Source organism: Miscanthus floridulus, chromosome 6, assembly GCF_019320115.1.
Source record: "Miscanthus floridulus cultivar M001 chromosome 6, ASM1932011v1, whole genome shotgun sequence".
NCBI classification, from domain to species: domain Eukaryota; kingdom Viridiplantae; phylum Streptophyta; class Magnoliopsida; order Poales; family Poaceae; genus Miscanthus; species Miscanthus floridulus.
Genome location: NC_089585.1, coordinates 125,190,405 through 125,212,124, shown reverse-complemented (window position 1 = coordinate 125,212,124; position 21,720 = coordinate 125,190,405). Strand labels below are relative to the sequence as shown.

The window sequence follows — 21,720 nt, the reverse complement described above, 5'->3', positions numbered from 1 at the left end:
AAACTCATTTGCAGAAATGATTCTCTTTTGAATATTATTGTAGGAGAAGATACCAAATGGGTATTGAACCTTTTGTCTGTAGCGCTACCCAAAAGTCGAATGGGTCTTATATTTTGGGCGTTGTTGTTGGAGATAGACTATGCTAATCGCTTTCGCGCGCGCAGCGAAGCGCGCGTTACGTCATAGTCATGTATGATCCATGTATGTGAGGCTATCTCCAATAACAACACCCAAAATACAAGACTCATTCGTTCTTTGGGTAGCGCTACAGGCAAAAGGTTTAATACTTATTCGGCATCTTCTCCAACAACTAGACCTAAAAGAGAATCCTTTCTGCAAATGAGTTTCTAGGAGAGAGGATGACTATATTTGGTTTGTGGCTCTTAGACAACTTAAAATAGATCTCTCATATAGATATTCTGTTGGAGATTGATTTTGGGTCTCTTACCATCTATATTTTAGGTTTGGTCATTTGGGTGCTAGTATGAATTCCTTGTTCGAGACAGTGTTAGGTACGCATTATGGCTTAACGATGGGCGTACGTTGTTTTAGCCATCCAAAATGTCATCCGTGCGTGCGATAGCGCTTGTGCTCCGCAAGCACACGCGCTGCGCGCAGACACAAGGATACTTTAGGCATGCTTACAATTCAATACAGGAAGGATGGAACCAGAGGACAAGAAACCAGAGCAAATGAACGTGAGCTCTGCCACATGCTGTATCCATGAGCGGCTCCAGTCTGACGAACGTGAGCTCTGCCATATTAGGATGATGCATGACGAAACAATGAAGAAGAGGTAGACTATCTGATCAAGTCCAGGGAAGATAAGACATGATGTTGGCCTTGTGCTTCCTGGCAGAAGTTCACTTGGAATTTGGAGGGATCTGAAAAGGAAAACGACCAGCTCTGAGGAATTAAGATAGCATCAACAGCAGATTTCCAAATGTTTCTCACAAGCTTCACGACTTAAATTCCAATAAGGACAGTATGATTCGGGACAAATATTATAAAGCAACACATGCGGCAGCATAGCAACAGCTAACTAAAACTTAAGTACCAGCCCAAAAACCTTGAGATTCTGGAGGCAAATGTATTGCTGGATACATGTGGCAGCTAACTCGTAACATGGTATACAGCAGAAGCAACGCTGGATTTTAAATTGTATGAAGAAACCCTGGGTATACAGGAGGGCACAAATCTCCACAAGGAATGAAAAAACTTATATTTGACAGAATTCACAAAAGAGTTAGGGACTTAAAGGCTTTGTTGTTGTTGTTGACAGAATTCACAAAAGAGGCAACCACAAGTATGCTTGGATAAGAGTTATAAACCTATGTTAATAGGTTCACATGATATATACAAGCATCAAAATTAGATAATAGCCTTAAAAACTTGACCAGGAGAGACATCGTCCCGATTTTGTTCTTAAGAAGATTAAGCCAGACTTCGAACCTGGGTGTCATTGCCACCAGACTCCAGCGGTCTAACTAGTGTAACTCAGCAGAAGTTTGCAATTAGATAATGACCTAGCTATTATACTTGTCTTTGCATTCTCCAACTGGATGCAGACCATTTGGTTTGCTGACAACTTTCTTTACATGCTTCAATATCAAATAATGCTCCTTTTCAGTCACAAATACTTGGCCTTTTGGACAAGATCCAGTCAAATATGTGAAACTTTGACTATCAACAACCTTTTAAAATATTTAGCTTGGAAATATAAGTCCTACATGCAGGTTTTCCTTGATATTTACTTATATAATTTCATATATTAATTAGATTGTAAATATATTCGAGTAGAAAAATGGTCAAAGGTTATATGCTATGCCCAAAATGACAAGTATTTTTTTACTCAGACTAGGGCCTGGAGAGAGTAGTACCTATTATCATCTTTGGTCCCCCATTCTAAACTGTTGCAAATATGAGGATGAATGTGTCTTAATATTCGACACTTTGAATTCAATGTTACAGTCACAGGTAAGACAATAGTCTTACAGACATGCAATGCAAAAGGTATCCTTGAGTCATACATGAGAATATAACAGCATTTCAGAACAAAATAAACAGAGATAATAATAACCGATACACTAACTGTCGGGTTCATAAACCTAGGGTTCCTCATGGATCTGCTTCCCAGCAAAAGCTCGGCTCAGTAGACGACGTTGCGAACGACGCACAACTCCTGGGCCGGCCCAAAAACCTAACGACAGGCCAGAAGGGCGATCCAAACTCCGACCGGAAGGTCTGGCCAAGGAGGAACGACGTCCGCTTCCGACTCCGGCCCGCCTCTCCGACCGGAAGGCCTGGCCAACAACGCTTCCGACTCTGTCCCACCTCTCCAACCGGAAGGCCTCGCTTCCGACTCTGGCCCGTCTCTCCAACCGGAAGGCCTCGCTTCCGACTCTGTCCCGCCTCTCCGACCGAAAGGCCTAGCCAACAACGCTTCCGACTCCGACCCGCGTCTCCGACCGGGGATACACCGAACCTCTGCTTACAGCTCTTCTACGACTGGCGCAGTCGGAGCCGACTAGGACCAACCGACCGGGGACGCCCGCTCGGTGAGGACCAGGAAACGGGCGGAACAAGTAAAGCAGGACGCTCAAATCAACCGCAAAACCAAGGACCGTACCCTGTACACCTGCATGACAATACCGACAGGACATGTCAGAAGGGTGCCCTGCAACCTTCCAGGCATGTTAGAACCCAAGCAGTGTTGTGGGCGCCGACGATTTGCCCTACAGTATTGTGGGCGCCATCAATTCCCATACCAGGCAAACACGGTAAAAGCCCCCCACATGCCTCTGGGCATCGACAGTGTCGTGGGCGTCGTCGTTTGCCATACATGGTGAATACGGTAAAACCTCCCACATGCGTCTGACACAAACAGTATTATGGGCGCCTGCCATCATCTTGTACCTGACGGCGTGGGCAACAAGACTTAGTAGCATACGTACTCTCACTCTCTCTCTCACTTGTAAAGGCCGCTCCCTTCATCTATAAAAGGGGATGCGCTCTCCCAACAGGGGAGGAATCGGACGACAACTGAAACACGCTCCAATGATCCGAACGGCCAAGGATTCCAACGAACAACAGACGTTCGAACACTTAGCACATAACGGAGCTCCCGTCACTCTCGGCCCTTCAGACCAGAGTCCGACCAGACCTCTTGCACCTCCCATCTTACTTCCTTCCGTTTGTAATCTCACAGCAAACTTCGAGCACCTGGGCTCAAGAATAAAGTCACCGACCGACTCAAACTGGACGTAGGGCACGTTGCCTGATGTGTCATTGAGTGCTAGGCCACATCCGATCACAACGTACGGCAAAACTACAAATATTTACGAGTTTGTCACTTTCTGCACCGACACTAACTCACTAAGAACAAGAATTGCAAGATTCATTGCGAACATATTTGATGCATAAGTTAAATGTGAATTAAGCACAACCATGCAAATTAGCGTGGGTTGTTGATCACTGGGTTATAGCATGATAGCATCCACCTTTGACATAATAAGGCTGAGGTCATTAGCACATTATACACCCTAAAGATGAGGCAGACAATCCGCTGACTTACCAAATCATCTGCAAATAAACTATAAGAACGGCGTTTCTAGCTGTTTTGATGAACAGATAACCACAACAGTTTAATCCGTTTTCATCAACATGGCTTTCAAAACACAAATCGAGGATATGAGCTCACAAGTAACACTGAAGTCTAGACCTTCAGTATAGGAAGCCAATGCCCGGTGCATTTCAAATGCTTGCGCAGAAGACAACAGAATCTTAGAGGTCTTTCCTGAATAAGCAGATAATTGCTCTGAGATCATCATGGTCAAGGAAGCATAGTTGCTAGAATAGGCAAACCAAGATTTCATCAACTAAATGAGATATAATTCAAGTATGGTTCAAAGACAACAGGAGCAATCAAGTAATGTCATGGGTCTAAGCTAATATGACACTCAAAGGAGCAAATTAAAAGCAGCAAGAAAATTTTCTTGTTGGATTGCTGAAAGTTCACACGTCCAGAGGTGTAATGTAACCAAATACTATAAACAATTGACCAAACAAATCAAACGGCAGTGCACAAATTTGAACGTAGAGAACCGATCTGCAGTACTGTATCAGATAGCACGCTATACATGATCCCGAACTTATTCCCCAATGACCAAAATATTATACAAATGCACAGATCATATCCACAAAACAACAATAACAAGTGCGAAACTAAGTAGCATAGAAACGCTGCAGAGTTAAAGTAGCATAGAGACGCTGCAGAGTTACAGGTGTAACGGGTCCTTTTGCTCACAAATCAATCATTTGTCGACAGGGCGGCTGTCGTAGTCGACGACCTCGGCGTCGGTGACGGAGCGGGAGTGCTGGACGATGGAGCGCCCGATGGAGTTGATCCACTCCTCCTTCTCCTTCTCGGTGTCAGCAATGAAGTACATGGTCTCGCGCGGGGTGGAGAGCTCGAAGGCGTAGGGTCGGTTGAGCACGTCCTCAGCGCCCTTGACGGTGAGACAGGAGGCGACAGGGATGACACCGCGGGGCACGGAGGCGCGCGTGACGGTCGACTCCTTGAACCAGAAGAGCCGCCCCTGCTTGAGCACGAACCACCGCCACCGCCACGTCTTGATGTACTCGCCCTGCTTGGTCAGCCAACCCACGCGCTCCGGGGCGCGCCAGAACTCGACGCCGCCGCCCGCGGAGTCGGTGGCGTCCGTGGACGCCGCGCCGGTGCCCATCACCGCCCGCCACAAGCTCGCCGCCATGGGGTTGTGGAGAATTTGGGGATCGGATCGGGTGGGCGACTACCTTCCTTTTTTTTCGCGAATTAAGGGAGTTGGTTTTGGACGCCTGGTCGCCTGGATTATTGTCCGCGTTATAATCTAGCCGAGAGAGGGCACTTGCAAGCTGCGACTGAGCGATCAGCGTTCAGAGATCTGACCCGAGACAAATTTCCTTGTAGAATTTTTTTTTTTATTGTTTATTTAAATCGAGTTATTTTATAATTCAAATTGCTAAATATATCGTCAAGTACAAATAAAATTATATCTCTATCTCTACATCTATCTTCTTACCCTAAAAAAAACTCTAAAGTAAATCATCTAGCCGGTGATAAAAAATTCTAAAAAAAAAACATCACCCCTCCGTATGGCTCCTCTCGGACCTCAGTCAAACCCCGTGTCCTAACTTGATCTCGTTCTTGTTGCCCCCTCAAACTCGACGAAAGCTTGTTAAAAAAATCAACAAAAGCTAAAAAGGAAACGAACAAAAATCGACTCAAGTTGGACGGACCAATCTCCAGCCCAGCGAAATCCAGAGGGACGCTGCCGCCACCTCAGAGAAGCATGCGAGGTGACGTTCCAGATGCCCACGTGTCGCCCCAAGACTGACACTGTTCGTTGTAGAGTGCTAGCGTGTGAGGAACCTGGTAACTATCGTTGCATGAATAACCTAACTTGTCATTTTTAGATGTCATGATCTCTGTCGATTTATACATTCAGCAAGACTTTGTTTATTAACATATCTTAAATTTTCTCTGTTGTGCTGGACATCTGATCTATGAGGTTACTATATCCGACTTCTACAACTGACACATCTTTATATACATCTAAAAAAAATAGAAAGGGTTATCGTCTGCGCCCTCCTCGCCCCTCGCTCTGCGCCACGCTCACCCTCTCTTAAAAAACACATGTTCAAACAAAAAAATATGCCAGCGTGAGGAAGATGGGCATGCGGACCAGACAAGCTCATTAGGAAGCATTAATATTTATGACACCGAATAGGTAGAAAATAAAATTTTATTCCATAATCAATCTAATAGTACTTATTTGGTATGATAAAGATTAGTACTTTTTTGTATGAGTTTGGTCAAATATAACATACGAGCTTTAAAATTCATGCACGCCACGGATAGCAGCCGCTCGGTCTGGGCTCGTGGTCTCCACGCGCGGGGCGCTACTGGTGCTGGGGCTCAGGCCGTGGCTGGGACGCTGCCGTTGCCTAGCTCACGCACGAGGTTGATGTCGCGCATCATCTACGATTTGGCTCGCTGCTACGTGCACGTCATGCTTAGGTGAATGGCCATGGTGCTATGCGCAGAGCATGTCATGGCCGCGGCGGAGTGGACTCGGCGGATGTGGCACTCGCCTCACCCTTCAATGCACCTACCACGTCGAGCACTTGAGCCATCCTATGTCGTCGCGTCTAGGTCTTTGGCTTCGGCTCCAGTGGGCGATGGGACGCTTCTCTGCCCTACCGCTAGCCGCCATGGAGGGCTCTGCTCAGGTTTGGTCACTTTGAGTTATGCGTGTCATGCCAAATCATCGGGCCTCATCGCCTATGTGCATGAGCTCGCTGCCGTCACCGACTAGAGTCTCGCTTTAACTCGCTCAACCCTCTCGAGCTCACCCGTGTGCCCTCTGACGTGGTCTTGGCCATAACCCCACGCCTCCGCCTTTCTAATTCGCCGAGCTCAAGGCTTTTCAGCCATGTCCTCATGCCAGTAGGTAGCATAGGAAGCCAGCTAGTCGCCCCTACTGTACCTAGTCCCAGCAGATGTCCTTCATCGTGTCGATTCGAGGTTCTGCTCACCGCGGGCAATTGTGGGGGATCTCATCGTGTCTTTAGGGGTTGTGCGTGCTGATCCATGGCGAACCAGATGGGACCTCAAGAACAACGCCGTTCGTGGCAACCTGACTTTCTGAGGCGGCGTTCTTCAACAGCCTTACGGTCTCGACGTTACGGCGACAACAACCGTCCGGCTACCTGCGGCGGGACTTCACCTCTCAAGCATCCAGCTCTGACTCGCCTGGATGTTGGCTGGGACCAACACCAAGAAGCAAGTCGGCTAGAAGCCAGGCGACCTCAGCTGCAGCAAATTTTATCAGATCCGATCTTAAAACTCGCAATGAGATCTGTCCCGCGTGCATCTCGTGTTGGCGAATATGAAGTCAAAGCTTCAGCCACGGCATGCGTCAACGACGAGACTTGAAAGCAGCGTTATGGCATCACGTCATGATCTACACCACCATGCAAGCTAATTATAGCTTCCATGTACGTCAGACAAGCAGCAAGGTCACGCTCGATCAGGAGCCCACGGCCGCGATGCTCTCGCTCTCACTCAACACTACGCCTCCGTCGGGTCACCTGGCCATGCATGAGCGCGTGCCGCCCCATGGCAAGAAGGTCGTGTTGAGGCATACAACGCCATTGTCGACATGGTAGTCCAGCTCGGGATTGCCGTGGGTGCACGGGATTGCGTGGTAGAGAGAGCCGCTAGTCGGATAAGAGCTGATCAGCAAGCAAGCAAATTATGCGTGGCTCACATCACCATGACGTGAACATGATCCAAGCAAGCTAGCCAAAAGTGATCGACGTATTAATCTTGGTTTCTGCATATACGTGCTTACGCATGCACCGGTCACGCCTGCAAAAATCCTCGTGACTTGCCTCTAACATGGGATCGACTATGCGGGCTCGCCTACGACTCCGCGCACCTGTTCGACTGCGTTAAGCCACCCGAGCCACCAAGCGAGCCGTAGAAGGACGACGTCGCCCGGACTACTTACTCCGACCACCGAACTGATCGAGCTCCGACCACGTCGACCACGGCCTGAGCGGCTCCGCCGAGCTCCGACCACAACGACCATGGACCACGTCGACCACGTCTCGGGTGGCTCTGCCGAGCTCCGACCACGTCTCGGGCGGCTCCACCGAGCTCCGACCACCTCGACCACCAGACCACGTCGACCATGTCCCGAGCAGCTCCGCTGAGCTTCGACCACATCGACCACCAGACCACGTCGCAATAATGATTGCCGCGAAGAACGACGCTACGATAACTGCGACCACCATCATGATGACAGGTCGGAAAGCTCGAGGACCGGACGACTTCATCGCCACCGACCAGATTTCTATCAAAGATAAGTACACTTCTAATATTTATATTTAATATAATTTTCATTACGACGTTTCTCCACAACGTCCTCGTCATGATTATTCTTCAAATAACGTTTGTCCATGTATACCATCTTAAATATAACATACAACTATACTTAATGTAAATCCTCGACCAGTCACGTTGACGCTCGATGCCTACAGAGACGGCCCTGTCTCTGGCTCCTCCCTACACGTGCACGAGCGTCTGCCCTCTGCGTTATGGGTGGTCGGCAGTGGCTCCTTAGCGACGCTTTATTCTTCCTACACGTGCACGGGCTCCGCGCCCCACGTTATGGTTCACGGGCTAGCTAGGGCTGGAGACTCAGCTACATACTAACTGGTCAGGCGGTTTATATTAAGTATAAACACAAACTTCATATTAACACTAATGTTTACAAAGCACCAACTGCTTTATCACATCATGCTCATTTGCAAATGACTGCTGAGCGTTGTTTCTTCACCGCTGATTTTTCTCCATAATTTATTATTTTGTATATCATGTACTACCATTCTACATATTTATATTGCAGGAATTTCGAGTTATGCTCGGGGACTTCGTCGCTCGCTTCTCGACCTATGCTCGGGGACTGCCTCGATCACTCTCCGACCACAGCTCGGGCACTTCGTCGCTCGCTCCTCGACCTGTGCTCAGGGACTGCCTCGATCACTCTCCGACCACAGCTCGGGGACTTCGTCGCTCGCTCCTTGACCTGTGCTCGGGGACTGCCTTGACCACTCTCCGACCACAGCTCAGGGACTTTGCGTCTCAACTACATGCGACTGGCGACTCGCATACAGTTGGGATATTCTTTTTCGTTTAGACCTTGCTACAAGGCTCATACCTCGTCTTCCAGCAAGCTCGGAGACTACATCGGTACGATGCATCTGCCGGTGCATCTCGTATCGCCTGTACGACGATTGGATTCTCAACTTAACTAGGAATTCTTTTTAGACCCTGGCACCACGTGCCTACGTCACCTACTACCAGGCTTGGGGACTAAGTGGGCACACTTCACCTTGTGGTGAATGTGCTTGTTTTTTGACCACTACGCCTCTGATGATCAAAGATGCTACGCTTCAAGACGCACTTACATTTCTTTTCAGAAATACAAGTAGGCACACTTCCCGGGACAAAAATCTTTTTCTTTCTTCTTAAGAGCACCATACATTCTTCGAACAACCTACTTCTCCGACAACAACGGTGGTCAGAGATGTCAATAACTCAAGCCTCACTGTTCGGAGAAGGTTAAAATGGCGTGTCGCATCAGAATACATGGCGCTCGGGGACTAGCTGTGGGGGATATACCCCCGGGTACCACAAGATGGTACATGGGCCGCACCATGCGAGGTGGCCCGGCCCGTAAGATCAAGGCGTACACATCAAGATTACAAGTTGTACTAGATATTGTAATAGTACCAAATTAGATACTTTACTTGTAACCTTATCTCTTCGGAGTATATAAGGAGAGACAAGGGTCCCCTAGAGGATAGGTTAATTTGTATACATCTCAATACAATATACCAAAGACACAGAACGTAGGGTATTACGTCGATCAGATGACCCGAACCTGTCTAAATCGCTGTCTCTACATCTTGTATCACCATCTGGTTCCTGATTACTCGCACCGTCTATCGATAATCTACCACCACGGGCACCCCCTCGGTGGACTGCCGACCATATTTCATCGACAGCAATGGTCACCGCCATGACCTAGAACTAGGGAGAGAGGTAGGATTGGAGCGATAGTAGTTCGATTGCTTGAGACCATAAACTCACCTTGACCCCCTCCGCTTGGTGCTCGTGTTGTTTTGTCCAAGGAGTCCACCATTGGAGTGGTGGCGCACCGGTGTCACGCTCGGCATGCCGCCGTGAGGTGTGGGCGCATGTAGCCGGGTCGCCTCATCGCTCCTCTGCCTCAACCACCACCGCAACATGAACCCTAGTGAGCTACTGGTGCTCATCCATCACCACCACCACCTCGGTAGAGCCTTAGGTCGCCGAAACGAGGACACCGTGGCATAGCTCTGCCCATCACCGAGGCTAGCCCTTGGTAGTGCACCATTAAGCTCCCCACCGCTACCTAGGAGTGCGCGCTTAGCAGTAGGCAAATGTTGGCTCCTTACCCCATGGTAGCGAGCTCAGGGTGCCCAACGTAGCCGCCCATGCCGCTAGTCACCATGCCAGCGAACGCGGGGTAGAGCAGGGACCTCCCCATTGTGAAGGCGAAAACATTCGGGGTCCTTAGTGCAAAGCTTGTCTCTGGTGTAATAGTGCTCAGTGACGCCGCGTGATAATCTATTACGTTGAGGGTTTTTCTGCAAAAGGTGCGTGGGCGCGCGCGAGCGCCCTGTCGCTGGCCACTTGTTGGGCTGGCTTACTACACGCACGGGCTCCCCGTCGCGGCCCATTTAGGTTGCTGGGCCAAAATCGTTGGCCACCGGCTTTTCCTTTTCTAAAGAGTTTCCAAATTAGTTTCTAGGGTAAATTTGTAAATTCAAGGAAAATTTGTGTAGCTAACAAAAAATTGTGAAACCAATTTTGTTAGGTTCCTAAAATCATGACCTACCTGATAACGTATTTTGTTCACTTAGTTTCATAGATTTTTCAAGAGTAGACTAATTAATTTGAAGCACTTAAAATAGGTAAAACATGAACTTGTAGGAATTATTATTATGAATTGGTAGAAGTACTGGCCCTAAAATTTTTACAGTAGTTTCCTAACAATATTAGGTGCTCACTATAATTTTTGTAGCCCCATAGGAATTAGTTTGTTAAGGTAACTAAATGAGCCCGAGTATGAAAATATATAGTTAACCAATCAAATGTCAAAAATAATTGAGGGTTTGTAGAATGAAAACATTTTTTGGAACAAGCCTTACTTGGCGATGTGGATACGTAGACTAGTACGTTAGTTATTAAGCTAGCTTGTTAGCTCATGGAGCATAATCATATTATAGAGTTGCTGTTACTATTGATTAATTGCGTCTCTGCGTTGCATCCACGTATATCATAATAGGAACAACAATGGATCGTGGAGTTGGCCGAGGTAGCGGAAAAGATGGTGTCTTGATGATCATGTCACCATGATGGAATGCTAACTTTTGATTATATCTTACCCAAGCAAGGCCCGATGCATAACCCCTATTATTCTGCACTTTATTTTACGCGTGTGCATTAAGTTTTAAGGAGTTGAATGAAACCCACGTGCATATATATATCCTTATCCTATGAGTTTTACTAGTAGAATAGGATCGTATAGATTGCTATGCTACAGAACTCTGGTAGAAGTCGAGTGATTGCCTGTCACTCGCGAGAGATAGAAAATATATTATTATTGTTATTATATTGTTATCACCTGGGATATATATACGAATGCTAATTGGAGACCGAGCAGAAAGGTACTTTGGATCTGGACTTGGTTAGGTATTCGAGCAAGGCTCGGATTGCACTCGTTCCGCTTGTGTCGGTTAAGGACCGACCGTTGCATTGGGTTCTAGTCAGGTCACAGACTTATTATCCTGAGCACATACTTGCTTATGGGAGCAAGGAAGGCTCGTTGCTCTCTTGTCGTGGGTTTCGGCTCTTTTTGGACCAACTGATTGGAGGCAGAGATGGGGGAGGTCTAAGCACTACACTGAGTCCGGGACTCAGGTGTGGGGGCTTGGAGTCCAAGTTTGGATGGGACCTAGACCCCTTGACAAGAGAGTGGTGGGTTGGTCTTGCTTGTGCCTGGGGTACAGGCGAGACGTGTGTTTTAGGGTACCCAGCTAGGCTACATTGATTCACGAATCGTCGGGTAATCTGGTACAACTTGGCTATGATTTAGCATCGTTGTAAGAACTGGAATATGAAAGATAGTAAAATAGTTATGATTGCTTACCACCTGCTTGAAAGTAGCATAGGTGTCTACATAGAATTGTTAGTTAATGAACTAATGATGACTGGTAATAAAATTGAATATAAGGATGCACGCTTAGTAATGCTCCTGTATATGCAACAACCCATAAGCCAGATAGCCTTGTATATCATTAGAGTCTTTTCTTTCCTCGTGACAGCTACACTTTGCGAAGTACAATTGAGTACTCAGGGTTTGTTCTACCCTATTGCAAGTGCTAGGAACATGTGGAGCTGACACTTGTGTGTGGAAACCTCCTGGTGGGCTCAGCGAGGATTTCCTTAACGTTGGAGACATAGAGTTTATTTAAAACTTCCACCCAAAATGTTTTATAATAGAAAAACTTATATAACCTGTTATGATATATATAACGGATCATCATGTTAATGTTTAACTTGTCATTAAATGATTTTATTTCTGCTAAAACTCTGATAACATGTTTATATTCCGCTGTTATAAATAATAAATATTATACTCTGATGTTGCATGGAAAGTGTTGTTAGAAATGGCTAAAATGTTGTAAGCTTTATTCTCCTATTTATGTTTCTGTTGAAAAATGTGGATTTTTGGGTTCCCTATGGGGTTTGCTTGATGGAACTGTCCGGTGCAGCTCACCTTCGGGGTGCTTAGTGTCTAGTGGAAGACAAGCGCCTCCGTACTCCTCGACGATTTTAGGCGGTTCTACCACACTCCTGCACGAGAATCTCCTCCTCGTACTCCTCGATGATCTCCTTGAACTCGTGATCGCCGGTGGTCATGATCTCCGCCAACTCGTTCTCTACATGCATGTGATGATGATGCAACACTTAGCATTTAGGCAACAACAACTCTTAAACTAAGAATACGCATACTAAGCTACTAAGCTAGCTCTAATGACTAAGGTACTAAGCTAACTATCATCTTTACCAAGTAAAGTGTTGGGTTCAACTATCAAACACCTAGCTTTACAAATTAAGTATATATCTTTATTTCTACTAATGATTTAATGTATATTGAAACAAAGAGCATTTAACTACCCTAATGTTTAGTCTATTCTAAGGCTATAAAAATTACCATGAACATATAATAATACAATGAAGCTACTATCAAAATTTTAGGACTAAAGCTATCACAAATTTTACCACAAAAATTTCTACAATAATTATCCTAACAAAATTAAACATTTTCAAATGATTTAATAGCTTATGGTATCAACATGTACATATATGAACTAAATACACTAACAGATAGAGCATAATTTTTGGAACCTAACAAAATTTGTTTCACCATTTTTTGACACCTACATGATTTGTATTAATTACCAAAGATCAACTCATAAATTAAATTAGAAAATTATTTCTAATTCCTTATGAAAAAAGAAAAATGGATCCTCCTGCGCAGCCCACACGAGCGGCCCACGCAACACAGCAAGCGCGCGCAGCGGCCCGCAGGCGCGGCTATGGCAGAACCGCTCGAAATAACATACCTTCGGAGGCGCCCGTCTTCCACCAGACACTAAGCACCCCGAAAGCAAGCTATATCAGACGGTTTCGTCGAGCACACCCCAAGAAAGAACTCGAACAATCCATGTTTTTTCTCTAGGATCTAATAATAAGAACAAGTTTACAATTCTTAGTCCATTTCATACAACAAGAATTCTTAGAAATACATTATTACAATACAAAGTACAGAGTGCGGAATTTAAATGGCAGAATTACAATAAACATCTAACGATAAGATACAAGGATCCGTCTGTGTCCACCAGAAGAATCCTCTACACAACAGCTACTCCTCAAGCTGCACCTGCAACAGGGGTAAATAAAATCTGAGTACATAATATACTCGCAAGACTTACCCGACTAGTGGAAATACTTTTTCTGACTTCAAAGGATATGATAGCCTTTATGGTTTGTTGGGTTTCCTTTTTGTAAAAAGCAATACTAGTAGTAAATCCTTATGTATGTGTTTTATTAGCAGTCATGATTAGTTTGTTAGCTAACCATTCTATATAAGCACCTGTTCTACTTTCAAGAAAGAGTTAAGCAATCATATCCATTTCACCATCTTTCATCTTCCAGTTCTTACTACGGTGCTAGATCATAGACAAGTTGTACCATATTACACGACAATTCACAAATCAATGTAGCTTAGCTGGGTACCCTAAAACACACGTCCCGCTTGCACCTTAGGCATAAGTAGGACCAACCCACCGCTCTCCTGTCAAGGGGTCTAGGTTTCTGTCCAAACTTAGACTCCAAGCCCCCACACCTAAGTCCTGGACTCAGCGTGGTGCTTAGATCTCCACCATCCCCGCCTCCAATTAGTCGGTCTGAAAAGAGTCAGAACCTACGACAAGAGAGCAATGAGCCTTCCCTACTCCATAAACAAGTATGTGCTCAGGATACTAAGTCTGTGACCTGACTAGAATCCAATGCAATGGCTGGTCCTTAACCGACATGGACAGGGAAAACAGTATAACCAAGTTATGCCCCGTTGGCCATAGGACATAACCTCTTACACCCACCAATACTAATGGGAACGGGGATCCCGATCTTCCGTCAGGTGATGATAACTATCATTGTGGCGGAGAATGACACACCGATCCGGCTTTAGATCGAACCCTACGATCTTAGCACCGCAACTCCTCTGGTTATCAACTGAGTCTCGGACTAGGTTGACCTCGCTAAGAAGGCTAATCCCTACCTGCGCAATAAAGAACACAAGCAAGAATAAGAAAGAATACAACCAAATTACAGATGAATGATTAATCTATCAAAGTTGGGGTCTCACAAACCGATGAACGACGAAACTGTTCTTGACAGAATAATCTAAGTAAAATTCAAACCCTAATGGAGGGGTAGTGGCTGTTTATTAAGACTATAGAGTCGTGCAAGACCCCTGGACACGCTCCTAATGGGCCCAAATATGATACATGGTCCAACGGACCAAAAGATGGTGTCGTAGCACCCTGGCAGATTCTGGATGCTGACTTGTTTCGATGATTCCTGTTAATTCCGAAGAGCTTTTGATATGAGAGCACTTGGATTGGCTTCCTTATCAAATTAGCTTTCCATCCATATATGGATCGTCAAAAACGGAGTCCGAATACGTCTTGGGTGACCAGTTTAAGGCAGACTGGTCCTAGAGGACGAGACAAACTCGAAATCATGTTGGACCGAGCCTCCGGTTTCTGTTGGACGTCCTTACTGGTCATCTTCATCTCCACCATGTCCTCTAAGTCCTTCATGATCCTCTCTAATGTTCCTAAGCAAGATAACATTATTAGGTAGTAGTCTATTCTCAAAAGTATAAAAAAAATCGCTTAAGAACGAGCTCACCTCTAAATTGAGTTGACACATTCGAGCCTGGGGCATTGGACCTTGCATGACGGTTGGAGGATCAGCTCATCCTGATAAGATAATTGAGAAAATAAATGATAAAATATCCATACCATATCCCTGCCAGGTCTCCATTTCCTTTCACTATTTTATCAAGGGAGTGATAATAATAATCACCTATTACGAGTAACGGCAGGTTACTCATGCTACTGATAGCCTAAGTATAGCAGCTACTCGACCTATGCTAGTAGGACTCATAGGTAGGTTATCTATGCATATAGTTTCAATAATAAGCCTGTAACGTAAATGCACATAACATATATATATATTCAGTGATTACTCAAAATAAGGGTTATGCACCGGGGCTTGCCTTGGGCTAAGTTAGTCAGTGGCGGCTCTAGAACCTCCTCCTGCACGAGGATCTCCTCCTCATACTCCTTGATCACCTACTTAAACTCGTGATCTCCGAGACTCCGATGGTCACGATCTCTGTCAACTCGTTCTCTACATGCATGCGATGATGATGCAACACTTAGCATTTTGGCAACAATAATTCTTAAAATAAAAATACATCTACTAAGCCGCTAAGCTAGCTCTAATGGTCAAGATACTAACTACTTACCATTTTCATCAAATAAAGTGTTGGGTTCAACTAACAAACACCTAGCTTTACAAATGAAAGATATATCTCTATTTCTACTAATGATTTAATGTATATTTGAAACAAAGAGCATTTAACTACCCTTATGTTAAGTCTATTCTAAAGCTACAAAAATTACAGTGAGCACAAAATAATACCATGAAGCTACTGTAATTTTTTTAGAGCAAAAGCTATCACCATTTTGTCACAAAAATTCCTACAATATTTAACCAAATAATATTAAGCACTCTCAAATGATTTAATAGCTTCTGGTATCGACAAGTATATATATAAACGAAATACACTAACAAATATAGCATAATTTTAGAAACTTAACAAAATTGGTTTCATAATTTTTGGATACATACATGATTTTATATTAATTACCAAAGTTCAGCTCAGAAATACAAATGAAAAGCTATTTCTATTCTCTTCGAAAAAACTAAACTGATTTCGGCCCACGCGACGCAACGCACGTAGGCGCGAGCGTGCGGCGGCCCACAGGCATGGCACAGCCCACCCGCCGAGGCGGCCCACAATGAGGAAGCGCGCGCTGGTACTCTTGCAAAAACGCCCCTGGGCTATGAGCAAACACAACCCGCAGTCTATGTTACTATTTCTAAAGACAGCGACTTTGCAACGAAACCATCAGATCTTTTTCCTCTTTACAACGGCAAGGTCCTCGGCCATCCCCGCGCACGCCAGCGCGGTGGGCGTGGCAATGGACGGTCACGTCGACCAACTAAGGCACGCAGCAGCCCCGCTAGCGAGTCGACCTACATCTACGGTCCTAGTGCCTACAATAGATGAAGTTACGGGAGCAGCGGAGCTTGCAGGAGCGGTGGCCATGGCGAGCGGCCATGTGCGATCCTGGCGCGGCCGTATCGCCCATGCTAGACCACTGCGTAGCTATTGGCTAGTGTGTGAGCAACCTGAGCTTATCCCGATCACGGCTATGGTGGTGGTTGAGGGAACGGTCAGCGGATAAGGGCTGGCTGTGCGCGATCGGAGGGGTGCGGCAGCGCTCCAAGATGGCGCAACCATGTTAGCAGCTATGGTGAGGCGGTAGAGGTGCATGCGAGGCACTCAGGGTGAAGTGGAGGTGGAGGCAAAGCTCGTGAGATAGGTGGATTGGCGTGGAATAGTGTGGTGGGTGACTGTCCTCGTTCGTGGCCAAGTTCGGTCTTAATGGCATGACAAAGGCAAAACTCCAAAATTAGAGCTTAGCGTGGCACGAGTTAAGGTGGGGTGGGGTCGGCTAGAGAGGGGGCGTGAAGGTGGAGACACGAGCAAAAGAAATTGATGAGTGGTGCTCGCTCTCTGGCTCACCACGACGTGATGCGACGGCGGCGGAAAACAGAGGGAGAAGAGGGAAAGAGAGAGACGACGTGATAGTGGGCTCGGCTCATGCATGCCTTGGCAGGACATGAGCGGTGGGACCAGGAGGCCCACGCATCGACGCTAATCGAGGGTGTGTGTGCCCGACCGGCGTGGCCCACACGGCCGTAGTGCCATAAATGGCATAGTGATGGTGGCTCGCCACATGCTCACGATAGAGGTGACAAGCATAGGGCCGGCAACAGCGTAGAGGTGCAGCGGACCGGCGTGGACCCAACGATGATGCGACGGTAGCAGTAATGTCATGCTGTGAGGAGCAGTGGTGAACGCGATAGCAGCGCAGCGCGGCCGCACCCATGGCGGTAGCGAGAGGCTAGGCAGTAGGGCGTAGGGCCAACGGCTTGCTGCGGCCGGCCTCGACCAAGCTCAGGCGGCTCGACCGACCAAGCGCGGTGGCACGGCTGACCGCGCAGGACATGGCCATGTGCATGGTGTGAGAAGACCGCACGGTGATCGTGCACCCCGCACCAACCAACCCGAGACAGTGACACACACAAATTTTAAAAAGTTCAACATGACCAAACGATTGCTCCTAGACCTAATCCGTCTTTACCATGCTTAAGATGGCATATGAGACTACCAAATCGAGCTATAACACTATACCACTCCTTAACCCAATCTCTCATAATAAATTGCTAAATATAGCAGTGTCTAACTGTTGGCAGGCTTGAAAATTTCTAAGTTATTGAGCTGGATTTGATTTCCATTTGTGATTTCAAAGCTAGTGGAAATATTATCTAGTAACATTATTTTTCGACCGTAAATATTTCACTGTCATCTACAAAGTTTGTACTTCCAACTTTATTAAGGTGACCCATATATGTTCTATAGCATTTTTACTTAATAAAAATGGTTTTAAACCCTAAGTGATATAACATGACTATCAAATCAACTTTTGTTTCGCATTTTAGTTGATCGTTTCGAGTTATAGAAATTGATCTACACACTTTATTACATGCATTAACACATAAACATGATGCTCATGACATATTTTAGTAAATGATTTATGGTGTAACATCAAGGGTGTTACAGCGGCTCACGCGAGGCCAGCCCACGCGGAGACGGCCCACGTCGGGGAAAGCCCGCGCTCGCTGGCAATTTTGCAAAAGAGACCTCGAACTTCTCCTAATTTACAATTAAGTACTAACACTATTTTCTCCTCTCTTAGGCCTTCTCACTTAACCCCTTGGCCTTCTTGGAATTCCCCCATGCACACCCCCAGCGACCTAGCTCACAGCGGTGTGATGGCCGATGACACAGCGTGTTTGCGCCGACCACCTAGGACCTTCGACAAACCACCTAAGGGGTTGGTCACCATCTCTGACCCGAGCGGCTATGCTAAGCGGTGGTGCGGGGTGACACGACTGGCTACGAAAGGCTGCAGCGGCGCGTGGCCATCCGCGATGGCGGTGCCACTGTTCCAGTGAGCTAGGGTAGCTATAGGTCTAATTGGTTAGCGCGTGAGCATCAGGAGGCTACCCATAGATCAGGCCGAGGTGACGGTTGGGGCGGAGGATGACGGAGGAGGGTTGACCACGTGAGTCGAAGTCGTACGGCGACGCACCGTGGCGGCACGGTTACGTCAGCAACGATGGGGAGGCGGTAGCGGTTCCACTGACGTGCGCAAGGTGAAGAGGGAGGCAAGATGAAACTAGTGGTGTAAGTGAATTGGTGAGGAACGGTAGGAGGGTTGCCCACATCCATGATCGGACGTGGCCTTATCGGCACGGCGGCGAGAAAACTCCAAAATTGAAGCTTGGCAGCGCCTTCTTTATGGCTTGGTGGGGTCGGAAAATGAGAGCACCTAATGGTGAAGACATGGATGCGCTGAATTGAATGGAGGTGATCACTCGGTGGCTAATTGATGGCGTGGCCCAACGACGGCAGAGAGATGAGAACAAAGAGAGAGTGGTGGGGTACGACCGGTGGCTCGACGTGTGCGCACCTTGGCTAGATGTGGTTTGATGCGACCGTGGAGACCCACGTCTACACGCTAGCAGACAGGCACGTGCGTTCATGACCGACGTGGCCCGCCGCCGTAGTGCCATTAATAACAAGGTGACGGTGAGCCCAACCACGTGCGCGTGGTAGAGGCAGCATCGCACTGGGCCGGCAGTGGTGCAGAGATGCAGAGGGAGGCACGAACATGACGGCGAGACGACGGCACTGGCAGCGTCTGCGTCGCGGTGCGGGTGGGTCGGCAGTGCGGCAGCACCGTCAGGCTACGCAAGCAGCGGCAGCGGCTCCGCGCGCCAGGAGCCAGCGGCGGCCAGGCCACAGCCAGGTCAAAGCAGCCGAACACGCGCGGTAGCGCGCGTGCACGCACAGAGCGAGCAAGCATGGCGACGTCGCGCCCCCGAGGTGTGGTGACCGCGCTCACCCGGGCTATGCACGAAATTTAAAGCGCCTATAAAACTAAACAGTTGCTTCTGGACCTAAACCATCTTCACCATGCTTAAGATGGCATATAAGGCTACAACCCGAGCTAAAAATAACACCTTTTCTTAACCTAGTTTCACAAAATAAATTGCCAAATATGGCATTTTCTAGCTATCTATACACTTAAAAATCTAAGTCTTTGAGCTGAACTTGATTCCAAATTGTATTTCTAGGCTATTAGAAATGTTGGCTAGAATATTATTTTTTCTACGGCAAGTATTTCATTTCCATCTACAAAGTTCATATTCCAAACTTTATTTAAGCGCTACACATATGTTCTATAGTGTTTTTGTTCAATAAAAATTAGTTTTAAACCCTACCTGATATACATGAGCTATTGAATCAACTTTCGTTTAACATTTTTATTAATTATTTTAGGTTACAAGAAATTGATCTACGCACTTTATCACATGCACTAACATATAAACATGATGCTCATGACATGTTTTAGTAAATGATTTCGGGTGTAACACCGATGGTGTTACAGGTACGGATTATTTTGATCTGCCCTACCATGACCATAGCCCCTTTTGTTCATCCAAGAGCATCTTCAAAAGCCTTTCTAAATCTCATTCTCTAAATCTTTATTTGGAGAGTTATTTGAATACAAATTGCTTTCTATATCTTTTCATTTTTCTAACAATTTTTTTCTATCTCGTGCGCACGCTAGAGAGTCATTCTCGTCTTCTATATTTGGCTGGCGAAAAATCTAGAATAGAAGGTGGCTATATTTGGATAACCATTTAGAGAAGCTATTGGATGGTAGTTTTTCATCAAAATCTCTATTCCTAGCATTTAGAAAGGATATAGAGAATCTCTTGGAGATGCTCTAAGAACCTATTGTTATCTTATTGTTATATCCAGGGGCAGAGCTACACCTCTTTATTGGGGTTAGCTGACCCCTATGGTTTTTGACAAAATCAGCGAGAAATCACTATAGCACTGTGTATAACATAAAAAATCCTAGACTACAACGTTGAAGACCTCAATGAAGCTTTTTGTTGGCTTCGCCTCTGGTTATATCCCTTTCACATGCATGTGTTATAACTCGTGTGCACCGACTTGTTGATTATGATTACCATGAGGATTTGCATCATAGAAACTCATATTTGTAAAGCTATATGTATGCACTGCTGAAATTGGATTTTTTTGGGACTAGCGGATAGTCCTCGTGAGCTGTCCGGATGACCCGTAGCGGCTCTTTCAATTTGAAAGCTGAGTTGAATTTGTTTGCTAATGGGCAATCCTACAGGGACACAAGACAGTGCACTAAGGCATGTAGTTTACGCCTTGGCCCCACATTTCAGCATGACCTAGCGCTTAGACTACCCACAACGTTGGTTTTCTGCGATTCCGAAAGAGGAGAGAGAGCGTTGGAGCATCGGTGCCGATCATTGTGGCTATTAATGCCAAGTTCAAATTTTGTCTACCCGATGCATGTTCCTTCCCTGTGTTGAAAGAGTAATTTTTTTTCAACTGGCTATTTGTCCTACGAACGCTGAGCAGTGAGTAGTGAGCACTGACCTTCTTCTCCTATCCACCAACACCATTCAGCCGTGCTGCGTCATCGGGAGCTGGGCGAGCCCTGCATATAGGCGACGATGGCCTCCACGGCTGCGTACACGCGCACCGCGACGGCAGCCCCACAGCACGGTGCATAGGTGCGGCGTCGGCAGCGGCCTCTGTGGCTCGGCGTAGGCGCATAGTCTACAGGTGTGGCGCGACGGTAGCCCCGTGTCATGGCATATAGGCGCGGGTGATGACGGGCTCCGCGGCTCGGCATAGCGCGGGTGACCACGGCCCCCGCGGTGTGGCGTAGAGGAGAAGACGTCTCCGATGTTTATCCTTCTATGCAGGTGCGAAGTGGTCATTCCAGGGGTCGATTTCGAGCAGATCCACCTTGGAGTAGTATGGATTCAAGATTTGAAGGAGAAGGAGGGCCTTGATTTGTGGATGGAGATCAATTTGGGTGGATTTTACTAGGGCGTCGGTGTTGATGGCAAGGGAAAGGTCAAGTGCGCGAAGGACTTCGAAAGGAAGGAGACGGTTTTGAAACTTCGGGTCCCACATACAGTAAAGCATCGAT

At 46.6% G+C, this 21,720-nt stretch overlaps 1 protein-coding gene across 2 annotated transcripts; it reads right to left on the bottom strand.

The window, feature by feature from the left end:
- Nucleotides 1-868: 868 nt before the first annotated feature.
- Nucleotides 869-4,897, bottom strand: LOC136459469 (pleckstrin homology domain-containing protein 1-like). Of its 2 annotated transcripts, none has more exons than XM_066459316.1 (2): nucleotides 4,307-4,897; nucleotides 869-884 (listed from the first exon to the last, which is right to left on the bottom strand). In XM_066459316.1, the coding sequence occupies exon 1, from the start codon at nucleotides 4,770-4,772 to the stop codon at nucleotides 4,314-4,316; it is 459 nt and encodes a 152-aa protein (XP_066315413.1). In that variant the 5' UTR covers nucleotides 4,773-4,897; the 3' UTR covers nucleotides 869-884; nucleotides 4,307-4,313. The 2 variants fall into 2 exon arrangements, with proteins under 2 accessions (XP_066315413.1, XP_066315412.1); XM_066459315.1 differs by lacking the exon at nucleotides 869-884 and adding an exon at nucleotides 3,552-3,796 and having other exon boundaries at nucleotides 4,307-4,896.
- Between the last annotated feature and the right edge of the window lie 16,823 nt (nucleotides 4,898-21,720).